At 40.4% G+C, this 14272-nt stretch overlaps 1 protein-coding gene across 1 annotated transcript in view; it reads left to right on the top strand.

The window, feature by feature from the left end:
• Ube2r2 (ubiquitin conjugating enzyme E2 R2) overlaps nt 1-14272 on the top strand; it is an 88433-nt gene that overhangs the window by 47828 nt on the left and 26333 nt on the right. The window contains exon 3 of the mRNA XM_004658373.2: nt 5221-5318. Coding sequence (XP_004658430.1) covers nt 5221-5318 — 98 coding nt within the window. The remainder of the gene's footprint in view (nt 1-5220; nt 5319-14272) is intronic.

Genomic DNA, 14272 nt, shown 5'->3' on the forward strand with positions numbered 1-14272 from the left:
TATACATATAAGAGCCTTCTTTTTCTTTCTTTAATTTTATTTTTATTTATTAGAGAGAGAAAGAGGCAGATGGAGACAGAGAGAATGGGCATACCAGGGCCTTTGGCTGCTGCAAAGGAACTCCAGATGCATCTTTTGCATTTGGCTTATGTGGGTCCTAGGGAATCAAATCTGGGTTTTTTGGCTTTGCAGGCAAGCGCCTTAACCACTAAGCCATTATCTCCTTCCTTCCTTCCCTTAATTCTTCCCTTTCTTTCCTTCTTTCTCCTTCCTTCCTTCCTTCCTTCCTTCCTTCCTTCCTTCCTTCCTTCCTTCCTTCCTTCCTTCCTTTCTTTTTTTTGAGGTAGGCTCTTACTGTAACCCAAGCAAACCTGGAATGTACTGTGTAGTCTCAGGGTGGCCTCAAATTTATGGCAATCCTCCTATTTCTGCCTCCCAAGTGCTGGAATTAAAGGTGTGAGCCCCCATGCCCAGCTTTACACTCCTTTTTTTTCCCCTCAATTTTTATTAACATTTTCCATGACTATAAAAAATATCTCATGGTAATACCCTCCCTCCCCCTACTTTTCCCTTTGAAATTCCATTTTCCATCATATCCCCTCCCCATCTCAATCAGTCTCTCTTTTATTTTGATGTCATGATCTTTTCCTCCTCTTATGATGGTCTTATGTAGGTAGTGTCAGGCACTGTGAGGTCATGGATATCCAGGACATTTTATGTCTGGAGGGAGCACTTTGTAAGGAGTCCTACACTTCCTTTGGCTCTTACATTCTTTCCGCCACCTCTTCTGCATTAGACCCTGAGCCTTGGAAGGTGTGATCGAGATGTTACTCAGTACTCCAGTCACTTCTTTCCAGCACTAGGATACCTTCTGAGTCGTCCCAAGGTCACTGCTATCTGAAAAGAGAAAATTCTTTACCCAAAGTGAGAGTAGCATTAATATAAGGGTATAAATATTAAGAGAAATGCTTACTGGGCAATTTGATAAGCATAGTACATACATTTTTCCAGACATCAGCAGATATTACACCCCTAGGGCTCATGACTACCCTGTTTTAAGTTTTCAGTATCAGGGATGCATTCCCTCCCATGGAGCGGGCCTCCAGTCCAATTGGAGGGCAGTTGGTTTCCACCATGACAGACGTGCCACTATTGCACCCATTGGCTCATTTGGGCTGGCTAGCCAATTATAAGGCTTGTAGTGTCCACTGTTGAGTATCTTTACTGGTGGTATCTCTTTCTCCCATTGAACTACATGTAGAATGGCTTGTTCCAGCTTTCTGTCAGCTGCACTCCTTTTTTTTTTTTTAATACTTTATTTGCAAGGAGAGAGGAAGGGACAGAGAGAGAGAATGGGCATGCCAGGGACTGCACTGCAAAGGAACTCCAGATACATGATCCAGTTTGTGCATCTGGCTTTAGGTGGGTACTAGGAAATCAAAAACAGGCCACCAGGCTTTGCAAGCAAGGGCTTTAACTATTGAATGATCTCTCCAGCCTTGTATTCCTTTTTGGGTGTAGCTTTATGTGGGTTCTGGGGGATTGAGTTTAAGCCATCAGACTTTGCAGGCAGGCACCTTTAACCAGTTACCCATTTCCTCAGACCACATAAGATATATTTGTTTTGTTTGTTTGTTTGTTTTTCAAGGTAGGGTCTCACTCTAGCCCATGCTGACCTAGAATTCACTGTATTGACTCAGGGTGGCCTCAAACTCAAGGTGACCCTCCTACCTCTGCCTCCTGAGTGCTGGGATTAAAGGCGTGTGCCACCATACCTGGCTCCACATAAGAGATTTTTAAAAATAGGAACAGTACTGAGAAAAAATAGTAAGAACAAAGAGTAAAATATTTCAGAAACTTCTTTCTGAGTCCTCTAATATTGGAATTCATTAGATCTTGGGGTGTTTATTTTTAGTTCCTCTTTTTTTTTTTTCACCATATAATCTTGGTGCTTTATGCAAGCTCCGGTCCAGACCACTTAAGGATATGTTAGCATCAGAATTACATTTACTTTAGGAGTTTCCTTTCTTTGGGTATCCAAAGACAGTGATAGCCTCAACAAACTTTTTGCAAGCTGTGGGCCAGGTGTTTTCTGACTTTTTCCAATGATGTTCAGTTTGTGCCACAAGGTTTGTGCTACCAAGTTTGCAAGCTAAGGTGTGTCCCAAGTGCTTTGGAAAATGGAGGAGGCAAATAGAGCACTGGAGTTGTGCACTGGAGGGAAGGCCTGAGGGAACCTGGTACTTTACCTGCTGACCTCCATCCTTTAAGATCCTGCTCAGCAGTGAACCACCCTGTAGGAGGAAGAGTCTCTGGGAATCATAGGACAAAGGCTCAGAGCACCTCAGTCGTGCCTGACAGTGAAATAACCTGGCAGGAAAGCAGCTCTGCAGGCTGAGCATTCTGCTTGCCATGAGCTTGGGGCTCTTGTCTCCATGGTAATTCATAGGCTGTAGAGCTAGCTCATTAACCACAAGGGGCAGAACCACTGACCACCATGCCCTATACAGACTGCCCTCCCTGCTTCTTAAACCCAGTGAGACTCCTTGTCCTTTTGTTCAGTAGCTGCTCATGGCCAGATGCCACCCAGACATTGCTCCAGAGCATCTCAAGGTCCTTCACTTATAATGCTCCTTGTTTCCAGGTCCCCAGAGTAGCTTGCTCTCCAGTATTAGGCATCTTTCAAAATGATGCCTGGGGTCTGGAGAGGTGGCTCAGTGGTTTTAAGGTGTTTGCTTGCAAATGTGACTGCCTGGGTTTGATTCCCCAGGACCCACATAAAGTCAGATATACATAGTGGTACGTGCATCTGGAGTTTGCAGAGGCAGAAGGCCCTGGCAAGCCTGTACTCATTCTCCCTCTCTCTTTAATAAATAAGTAAATATATTTTAAAATGTGGTGCCAGGATCTAACACTGTAAGATCTGGGGAGCCATGCAATGCATTCCTTCTCCAGTGTTGACTTGCCTTGCCAGGTGACCTCCCTAGGATGGTGAGGTTTACCTGCAGCTAAAACTGAGTTTGCCTTGTTATTGACCTCCTGCTCCCTGCCCCCACCTCCCATGGATTGAGTTACATACTATTTCCTGCTCTTCTCTGGACTGCCTGTTGTTTCTCTACGGCTTCAGCTCTGCCATCTTTTTCATGATTCCTGATTCTCCTTCCTCCTCTCTTTTCTTCCTATAGTTGCACGGAGACTTGTAACCAAATAGTAACCTGCTAACAGTTTCTTCTTATTATTATTACTTTGGTTTTTCGAGGGTGGGTCTCACTCTAGCTCAGGCTGACCTGAATTCACTTTGTAGTCTCAGGATGGCCTTGAACTCACGGCAATCCCCCTTGGTGATCCTCCTACCGAGTGCCTCCCAAGTGCTGGAATTAAAGGCATGCACCACCACGCTCGGCTTAGATCTCTTAAAATGTCTTATAGGGCTGGAGAGATGGCTTAGCAGTTAAGGTGCTTGCCTGCAAAGCCAAAGGACTAAGGTTCAGTTCCCCAGGAATCTCATAAGCCAGATGCACAAGGGGGTGCACACATCTGGAGTTTGTTTGCAGCGGCTGGAGGTGCTGGCACGCTCATTCTTTCTCTCTACCTGCCTCTTTCTATATTTGTCTCTCTGTCTCAAATAAATAAAATTGTTAAAATGTCTTGGAGAGCAGTATTTTGCTTCCACTTCCTTGATTACACTGATTCTTGTAGATAGTACTGTATTTCTTTTTTTTTTTTTTTTTTTGTTTTTCAATGAAGGGTCTTGCTGTAGCTCAGGCTGACTTGGAATTCACTGTGTAGTCTCAGGGTGGTCTTGAACTTATGGTAGTCCTCCTACCTCTGCTTCCAAAGTGCTTGGATTAAAGGCGTACATCACTATACCTGGCTTCAGACTGCCTGTTTTTTAATGAGAGAGTGAGAGAGAATTGTCATGCCAGGGCCTCTAGCCACTGAAATTGAACTCTAGATGCATATGCCCCCTTGTGTGCATGTGTGACCTTGTGCACTTGTGTTACTGTGCATCTGGCTTTACTTAGGTACTATGGAACCAAATCTGGGTCCCTAGGTTTTGCAGGCAAGCACCTTAACTACTGAGCCATCTCTCCAGCCCCTAAAAAGTTTCTGAATTAAAAAAAAAAAAAATTCCCCCGAGGTAGAATCTCACTTTAGCCTAGGCTGACTTGGAATTCACTATGTCATCTTAGGCTGGCCTCGAATTCACAGTGATCCTTCTACCTCTGCTTCCCAAGTGCTAGGATTAAAGGTGTGTGCCGCCATGCCCAGCTTTTAAAAATATTTATTTATTTGAAAGAGAGAGAGAAGGAGGCATATATAGAGAGAATGGGCGCATCAGGGCCTTTAGCCACTGTAAATGAATTACAGACACATGTGTCACTTTGTGCATCTGGTTTACATGGTTACTGGAGGATTGAACCTAGAGGCTTTGCAGGCAAGCTCCTTAACTGCTAAACCATCTTCTAGCCCCTTAATTATTATTATTATTATTTTTTTTTTGCTGGGCATGGTGGTGCATATCTTTAATCCCAGCATTTTTCTGAGGTAGGGTCTCACTCTAGTCCAGGCTGACCTGGAATTCACTACGTAGTCTCAGGGTGGCCTCAAACTCACAGCGATCCACTTACCTCTGCTTCCCTAGTGCTGGGATTAAAAGCGTGTACTACTATGCTAGGCTCTAATATTATCTTTTCTATTGAGTGTATGTATATAACTATTTCTCTGCAAGGAATATGGTAAGCAATCTGAGTTTGAAGCAATTTGCATGTAATTGTGAATTAGATGCTTATAACCTAAGTTTATGAAATAAAAGTATAATCAGTTGTTTTTCCAACCATATATATTCAGGAAGTATTCATGTTTGTCTCTTTTCTTTTCTCTTCTCTTTCTTCTTCTTCTTTTTTTTTGTTTTTTTTTCAAGGTAGAGTTTCCCTTTAACCCAGGCTGACTTGGAATTCAGTATGTAGTCTCGGGACAGCCTCAAACTCATGACGATCCTCCTACCTCTGCCTCCCCAGTGCTGGGATTAAAGACGTGTACTACCAGCTGAATTTTTTTTTAAATTTAGACAAGGACTCACTATTTTAGAGGATGGAATTGGCATTGAGATCCTCCTGTCTTAGCCTCCTGAGTGTTTAAGTCACAGAGTGTGTCACCACACTAGGCTTATACATCAGCTTTTACATATTTACTGAATATGATATTATTGTCTTGTAGAATGGAGATGTATGCATTTCAATTCTTCATCCGCCGGTAGATGACCCACAGAGTGGAGAACTGCCCTCTGAAAGGTGGAACCCAACTCAGAATGTGAGGTAAGGTATTACAAGGAATAATACTTTTTTAAAAATTTAATTTAATTTAATTTAATATTTTTTTAAGCTGGCATTTGTTTTTTTTTTAATTTTTATTAACATTTTCCATGATTATAAAATATATCCCATGGTAATTCCCTCCCTCCCCACCCCCACACTTTCCCATTTGAAATTCCATTCTCCATCATATTACCTCCCCATTACAATCATTGTAATTACATATATACAATATCAACCTATTAAGTATCCTCCTCCCTTCCTTTCTCTACCCTTTATGTCTCCTTTTTAACTTACTGGCCTCTGCTACTAAGTATTTTCCTTCTCACGCAGAAGCCCAGTCATCTGTAGCTAGGTTCCACATATGAGAGAGAACATGTGGCGCTTGACTTTCTGGGTCTGGGTTACCTCACTTAGTATAATCCCTTCCAGATCCATCCAGTTTTCTGCAAATTTCATAACTTCATTTTTTCTTTACTGCTGAGTAGAACTCCATTGTATAAATGTGCCACATCTTCATTATCCACTCATCAGTTGAGGGACATCTAGGCTGGTTCCATTTCCCAGCTATTATGAATTGAGCAGCAATAAACATGCTTGAGCACATATTTCTAAGGAAATGAGATGAGTCCTTATGATATATGCCTAGGAGTACTATAGCTGGGTCATATGGTAGATCAATCTTTAGCTGTTTTAGGAACCTCCACACTGATTTCCACAATGGCTGGACCCGATTGCATTCCCACCAGCAGTGTAGGAGGGTTCCTCTTTTTCCACATCCCCGCCAACATTTATGATCATTTGTTTTCATGATGGTAGCCAATCTGACAGGAGTGAGATGGAATCTCAATGTAGTTTTAATCTGCATTTCCCTGATGACTAGTGACGTAGAACATTTTTTTAGATGCTTATATACCATTCATATTTCTTCCTTTGAGAATGCTCTATTTAGCTCCATAGCCCCCCCCCTTTTTTTTTTTTGTTTTTTTTCAAGGTAGGGTCTCACTCTGGCTCAGGCTGACCTGGAATTCACTATGTAGTCTCAGGGTGGCCTTGAACTCACAGTGATCCTCCTACCTCTGCCTCCCGAGTGCTGGGATTAAACGCGTGCGCCACCATGCCCGGCTCATAGCCCGTTTTTTTTTTTTTTTTTTTTTGGTTTTTCGAGGCAGGGTCTCACTCTGGCTCAGGCTGACCTGGAATTCACTATGTAGTCTCAGGGTGGCCTCGAACTCACGGCGATCCTCCTACCTCTGCCTCCCGAGTGCTGGGATTAAAGGCGTGCGCCACCACGCCCGGCTTTTCATAGCCCATTTTTTGATTGGCTTGTTTGATGCCTTATTATTTAATTTTTTGAGTTCTTTGTATATCCTAGATATTAATCCTCTATCACATATATAGCTGGCGAAGATTTTTTCCCATTCTGTAGGTTGCCTCTTTGCTTTTTTCACTGTGTCCTTTGCAGTGCAAAATCTTTGTAATTTCATGAGGTCCCAGTGATTAATCTGTGGTTTTATTGCCTGAGCAGTTGGGGTTGTATTCAGAAAGTCTTTGCCAAGACCAATAGGTTGAAGGGTTTCCCCTACTTTTTCCTCTATCAGTTTCAGAGTTTCAGGTCTGATGTTAAGGTCTTTAATCCATTTGGATTTAATTCTTGTGCATGGAGAGAGAGAAGAATCTATTTTCACCCTTCTACAGATATATATCCAGTTTTCAAAGCACCATTTGCTGAAGAGGCTGTCTCTTCTCCAATGAGTATTTTTGGCATTTTTATTGAATATCAGGTGGCTATAGCTACTTGGGCTTACATCTGGGTCCTCTGTTCTGTTCCACTGATCTACAAGTCTGTTTTTGTGCCAGTACCACACTGTTTTTGTTACTATGGCTCTGTAGTATAGGTTAAAATCAGGTATGGTGATACCACCAGCCTCATTTTTGTTGCTCAGTATTATTTTAGGTATTCGAGGTTTTTTGTGATTCCAAATGAATTTTTGGATTGTTTTTTCTATTTCCATGAAGAAAGCCTTTGGAATTTTGATAGGGATTGCGTTAAATGTGTAGATTGCTTTTGGTAAGATTGCCATTTTCACAATATTGATTCTTCCAATCCAGGAGCAAGGGATATTTCTCCACTTTTAGTGTCTTCTGTAATTTCTCGCTTGAGAGTTTTAAAGTTCTCATTGTAGAGTTTCTTTACTTCCTTGGTGAGGTTTATTCCAAGGTACTTTATTTTTTTGGATGGAATTGTGAATGGGAGTGATTCTCTGATTTCATCCTCTGTGTGTTTGTTGTTAGCATATATGAAGGCTACTGATTTCTGTGTATTTATTTTGTATCCTGCTACATGGCTGTAGGTTTTTTGTTGTTTTTTTTTTTTTCTGAGGTAGGGTCTCACTCTAGCTCAGGCTGACCTGGAATTCACTATGGAGTCTCAGGGTGGCCTCGAACTCATGGCAATCCTCCTACCTCTGCCTCCCGAGTGCTGGGATTAAAGGCATGCGCCACCACGCCCCGACTCTGGCTGTAGGTTTTGATCAGCTCTAACAGTTTGCTAGTAGAGTTTTTAGGGTCCTTTATGTATCGAATCATGTCATCTGCAAATAATGATGACTTGATCTCTTCCTTTCCAATTTGTATTCCTTTTATGTGTTTCTCTTGCCTTAATGCCATGGCTAAGACTTCCAAAACTATATTAAATAAAAGTGGGGACAGTGGACACCCTTGTCTTGTTCCTGATTTTAGTGGAAAAGCTTCCAGTTTTTCCCCATTTAGTAATATGTTGGCTGTAGGCTTGTCATAAATAGCTTTTATTATATTGAGATATGTTCCTTCTATTCCCAATCTCTGTAGGACTTTTATCATGAAGGTATGTTGGATTTTGTCGAACGCTTTCTCTGCATCTAATGAGATGATCGATCATGTGATTTTTGTCCTTCAACCCATTTATATAATGTATTACATTTATAGATTTGCGTATATTGAACCATTCCTGCATCTGGAATAAAGCCTACTTGGTCAGGGTGAATGATCTTTCTGATATATTCTTGTATTCTGTTTGCCAATATTTTGTTGAGAATTTTTGCATGTATGTTCATGAGGGAGATTGGTCTGTAATTTTCTTTTTTTGTTCTATCTTTGCCTGGTTTTGGTATCAGGGTGATGCTGGCCTCACAGAAGGAGTTTGGTAGAATTCCTTCTTTTTCTATTTCCTGGAAAAGCTTAAGAAGCAATGGTGTTAGCTCTTCCTTAAAGGTCTGGTAAAATTCAGCAGTGAATCCATCTGGGCCTGGGCTTTTTTTAGTTGGGAGATTATTGATAACTGTTTGGCTCTCCATGTTTGTTATAGGTCTATTTAAGTGATTAATCTCATTTTGATTTAATTTAGGTAGGTCATGTAAATCAAGGAAATCATCCATTTCTTTCAGATTTTCATACTTTGTGGAGTATATGCTTTTATAGTATGTCCCTATGATTTTTAGAATTTCTCTGGAATCTGTTGTGATGTTACCTTTTTCATCTCTGATTTTATTAATTTGTGTCTCTTCTCTCTTTCTTTTGGTCAGAATTGCTAAGGGCTTATCAATCTTGTTTATCTTTTCAAAGAACCAACTCTTTGTTTCATTAATTCTTTGGATTTTTTTTGTTGTTGTTTCTATTTCATTAATTTCTGCCCTAATCTTTTTTTTTATTTTTATTAACATTTTCCATGATTATAAAATATATCCCGTGGTAATTCCCTCCCTCCCCACCCCCACACTTTCCCGTTTGAAATTCCATTCTCCATCATATTACCTCCCCATTACAATCATTGTAATTACATATATACAATATCAACCTATTAAGTAGCCTCCTCCCTTCCTTTCTCCACCCTTTATGTCTCCTTTTCAACTTACTGGCCTCTGCTACTAAGTATTTTCATTCTCACGCAGAAGCCCAGTCGTCTGTAGCTAGGATCCACATATGAGAGAGAACATGTGTCTGCCCTAATCTTTATTATTTCTTCCCGTCTACTGATTTTTGGTTTGCCTTGTTCTTCTTTTTCCAAGGCTTTAAGGTGAAGCATTAGGTCGTTTACTTGCGACCTTTCTAATTTCTTAATATAGGCACTTAAGGCTATAAATTTACCTCTTAGAACTGCCTTCATTGTGTCCCAGAGATTTTGATATGTTGTGTTCTCTTTATCATTTGACTCTATAAATTTTTTGATTTCCTTCTTGATTTCTTCATTGACCCATACATCATTTAGTAGTGTATTGTTTAGTTTCCATGATTTTGTGTATGCTCTATAGCTTTTCTTGCTATTGATTTGTAGTTTAATTCCATTGTGGTCAGATAGAATGCAAGGAATTATTTCAATTTTCATGAATTTGTTAAGATTTGCTTTGTGTCCTAATATATGGTCTATTTTAGAGAATGTTCCATGTGCTGCTGAAAAGAATGTATATTCTACAGTCTTTGGATGAAATGTCCTATATATATCTGTTAGGTCCATTCCTTCTATGACCTCATTTAGTCCAGATGCCTCTCTGTTTATTTTTTTCCCAGGATGACCTGTCAATTGATGAGAGTAGGGTATTAAAGTCACCCACCACCACTGTGTTTGGTGTTATCTGTGACCTTAGTTGTAATAGTGTTTGTTTGATGAATTTGGGAGCCCCCATGTTAGGTGCATATATATTTAGGATTGTAATGTCCTCCTGTTGGAGTGTGCCTGTAATCAATATAAAGTTACCTTCTTTATCTTTCTAACATTGGACTGAAGTCTACCTTGTCAGGTATTAGGATAGCAACCCCTGCTTGTTTTGAAAGTCCATTTGAAACTCCATTTTCCAACCTTTCACTGTAAGATAATGTCTATCCTTTGTAGAAAGGTGAGTTTCTTGGAGACAACAAATTGTAGGATCCTGCTTTTTAACCCAGTCTGCAAACCTATGTCTTTTTGTGGGGGCATTGAGGCCGTTGGTATTAAGAGATATTATTGAAAGGTGTGTATTTATGTTTCCCTTTTTGTGTGTGTGTGTCGGGGGGGGGGTTCTGGTTCTACCTTTGCTCTCTTGTGTTAACTAGTATTTGAGTATTGCTTGTTTTCTCCAGGTTCCTTATATGTGTGCTTTTCCTTTTCTTCAGCATGGAGGATTCTTTCAAGTATTTTCTGTAGGGCTGGTTTTGTCTTCAAATACTCCTTTACCCTGCTTTTCTCATGGAATGTCCTTATTTCTCTGTCTATTTGTATGGATAGCTTTGCAGGATAAAGTAACCTTGGTTGACAGTTGTTATCTTTGAGAACTTGGAATATATCACTCCAAGTCCTTCTGGCTTTTAATGTTTGTGTTGAATAATCTGCTATAATCCTGATGGGCTTGCCTTTGTAGGTAACTTGATTTTTCTCTCCAACTGCTTTCAATATTTTTTCTTTGGTGTGTGTGTTTGGTAGTTTGATTATAATATGGCTAGGAGAGGTTCTTTCCAGGTTTTGTCTGGCTGGGGTTCTAAAGGCTTCCTGTATCTGCACTGGCACCTCTCCCAATTTGGGGGAAGTTTTCTTATATGATTTTATTGAAGATGCCTACTATGCCTTTGGAGTGGAATTCTTCTCCTTTCTACTATGCCCTGAATTCTTATATTTGATCTTTTCATAGTGTCTCGAATATCTTGAAATTCCCACTCATACTTTTCTATAAGTTTGTCTTTCTCTTTGTTGGACTGTATTAGATCTGCCACCTGGTTTTCTAGCTTAGATATCCTGTCACTCATACTTTTCTATAAGTTTGTCTTTCTCTTTGTTGGACTGTATTAGATCTGCCACCTGGTTTTCTAGCTTAGATATCCTGTTCTCTCCTTTACCCATTCTACTGGTGAGATTTTCTACAGAGTTTTTTTTATTTCATTAACTGTGTTGTTCATTGCTAGTAATTCTGACTGGTTTTTCTTTATTATTTCTATTTTTTAATTTATGTCTTGTATTGCCTTCTATATTTCATGAAATTGGTGTCTTGCATCTTCTTTGATTCCTTTGATTTCCTCTTTGACTCCTTTGATTTGTTCTTTGACTTCCTTGAACATATTTACAATCATTCTTTTGAAATCTTTCTCAGGCATTTCCTCTAACTCATTCTCACTGGAAGTCATTTCTGATGCATGAATACCTTTAGGTGGATTTATATTGTCTTGCTTTTTAGTGTTATAATGTATATATTTTTGCATCTTGGATTAAGTTAATGCTTGGATTTTCTAGCTAGCTGGGTATTCTTAGCAGTATCAATTGATCTGATGTTATATATCTTCAGGGTAGGAGCTTAAGGTGATGTTTTGTTCTGCTTTGATATGTTTTTCTGTTTTTTAATTTTTAAATTTTTATTAACATTTTCCATGATTATTAAAAAAAATCCCATGGTAATTCCCTCCTTCCCCCCCATACTTTCCCCTTTGAAATTCCATTCTCCATCATATTACCTCCCCATCTCAATCATTCTACTTACATATATACAATATCAACCTATTAAGTACCCTCCTTCCTTCCTTTCTCTTCCCTTTATATCTTCTTTTTAACTTACTGGCCTCTGCTACTAAGTATTTTCCTTCTCACGCAGAAGCCCAATCATCTGTAGCTAGGATCCACATATGAGAGAGAACATGTGGCACTTGGCTTTCTGATATGTTTCTTGAGACAGTCTTGTTAATGTTATGTAGGCTGGCCTTGAACTCAGCGCAAACAAACCTCCCACCTCCTAATAACTGAGACGCCTTCCTGCCACTTGAATCGTGTGTTGTTTTTGTTTTCATTTTATGAATATTGTTCATGTGTGTCTAAAAAGTCTCATTGTATTGCCTTTTTTTTGTTTATTTATTTGAAAGCAACAGAGAGAGAAAGAGGCAGAGAGGGAGAGAATGGGCGTACCAGGGCCTTCAGCCACTGCAAAAGAACTCCAGATGCATGTGCCACCTTGTGTGTGTTTATGTCTGGCTTACATGGGATTTGGGGAGTTGAACATGGGTCCTTAGGCTTTGCAGGCAAGTGCCTTAACTGCTAAGCCATCTCTTCAGTTCTGTTTTTTTTTTTTTAATTTTAATTATTTCTTTGAAAGCAAAGAGAGAGAAAAAGAAAGAATGGGTGTGCCAAGGCCTCTAGCCACTGTTGATCAACACCAGATACATGTGCTACTTTGTGCATCTGGATTTACGTAGGTACTGAGGAATCGAACCCAGGTTATTAAGCTTTGCAGGCAAATGCCTTAACCACTGAGCAATCTCTCCAGTCTTCTGTTTTCTTTCTTTTTTATTTTATTTTATTTCTTTTTAATTTTTATTAACATTTTCCATGATTATAAAATATATCCCATGGTAATTCCCTCCCTCCCCACCCCCACACTTTCGCATTTGAAATTCCATTCTCCATCATATTACCTCCCCATTACAATCATTGTAATTACATATATACAATATCAACCTATTAAGTATCCTCCTCCCTTTCTTTCTTTCTTTCTTTCTTTCTTTCTTTCTTTCTTTCTTTCTTTCTTTCTTCCCCCCCTCCCTCTCTCTCTCTCTCTCTCTTTCTTTCTTTCTTTCTTCCTTTCTTCCTTTCTTTCTTTTTCAAGGTAGGATCTCACTTTAGCCCAGGTTGACCTGGAACTCACTCTGTAGTCTCAAGTTGGCCTCGAATTCATAGCAGTCCTCCTAACTCTATGCGGGATTAAAGGCGTGCGCCACCATGCCTGGCTGTTTTCATTTTGTAAAAAATAAATTTATTTATTTGCAAGTGGAGTTGTGGGGAGAGGGAGAGAAAAAGAGAATTGGCATGCCAGGTCCACTAGCTGCTGTAAACAAACTCCAGACACATGTTTCACCTTGTGCATCTGGCTTTACCTGGGTACTGGGGAATCAAATCTGGGTCATTTGGCTTTGCAAGCAAGCACCCTAACTGCTAAGCTGTTTTTCCAGCCCTTTTTTTTTTTTGTTTTTTCGAGGATCTGGAATTCACTATAGAGTCTCTGCCTCCCATTGCTGGGATTAAAGGTGTGTGCCACCATACCCGGCTCTTTTTTTTAAGACAGCCCATGCAGCTCAGGCTGTCCTTGAATTTACTCTGTAGCCAAGAATGCCCTTAAATTCCTAATCTGCTCCTACCGCTTCCAAGTGTTGGGATTATAGGTGTGGGTATCACACTGAGTTGTGGGAGAGCTTTCTTACCTAGTTTCTTTTCTTTTTTCTTTTTTTTCAATATTTTTGTTTACTTTTTATTTTATTTATTTGAGAGTGACAGAAAGAGAAAGAGGCAGATAGAGAGAGAGAGAGAATGGGCGCACCAGGGCCTCCAGCCCCTGCAAATGAACTCCAGATGTGTGTGCCCCTTTGTGCATCTAGCTTACATGGGTCCTGGGGAATTGAGCATAGAACCGGGGTCCTTGGACTTCATAGGCAAGTGCTTAACTGCTAAGCCATTTCTCCAGCCCTTTTAAAAATATTTTTATTTTATTTATTTGAGAGAGAAAGGAAAGAGAGAGAGACTGGGCACAACAGGGCCTACAGCCACTGCAAACGAACTCCAGATGCATGCAATACCTAGTGCATCCGGCTTATGTGGGACCTGTGGAATCTAGCCTGGGTCCTTTGCCTTTGCAGGCAAGTACCTTCACCCCTAAGCCATCACCCCATCCCCTAGCTTCTTTTTTTTAAAAATTTATTTATTTGAGAGCGACAGACACAGAGAGAAAGACAGATAGAGGGAGAGATAGGGAATGGGCGCGGCAGGGCTTCCAGCCTCTGCAAACAAACTCCAGTTGCGTGCGCCCCCTTGTGCATCTGGCTAACGTGGGACCTGGGGAACCGAGCCTCAAACCGGGGTCCTTAGGCTTCACAGGCAAGCACTTAACCGCTAAGCCACCTCTCCAGCCCTCCCCTAGCTTCTTAACTAGTACTTTTCTTTGGTGTGTGCCTGTGGTTCTAGTCGTTCAGAAGAC

Source organism: Jaculus jaculus, chromosome 1 (genome assembly GCF_020740685.1).
Source record: "Jaculus jaculus isolate mJacJac1 chromosome 1, mJacJac1.mat.Y.cur, whole genome shotgun sequence".
Classification (NCBI taxonomy): domain Eukaryota; kingdom Metazoa; phylum Chordata; class Mammalia; order Rodentia; family Dipodidae; genus Jaculus; species Jaculus jaculus.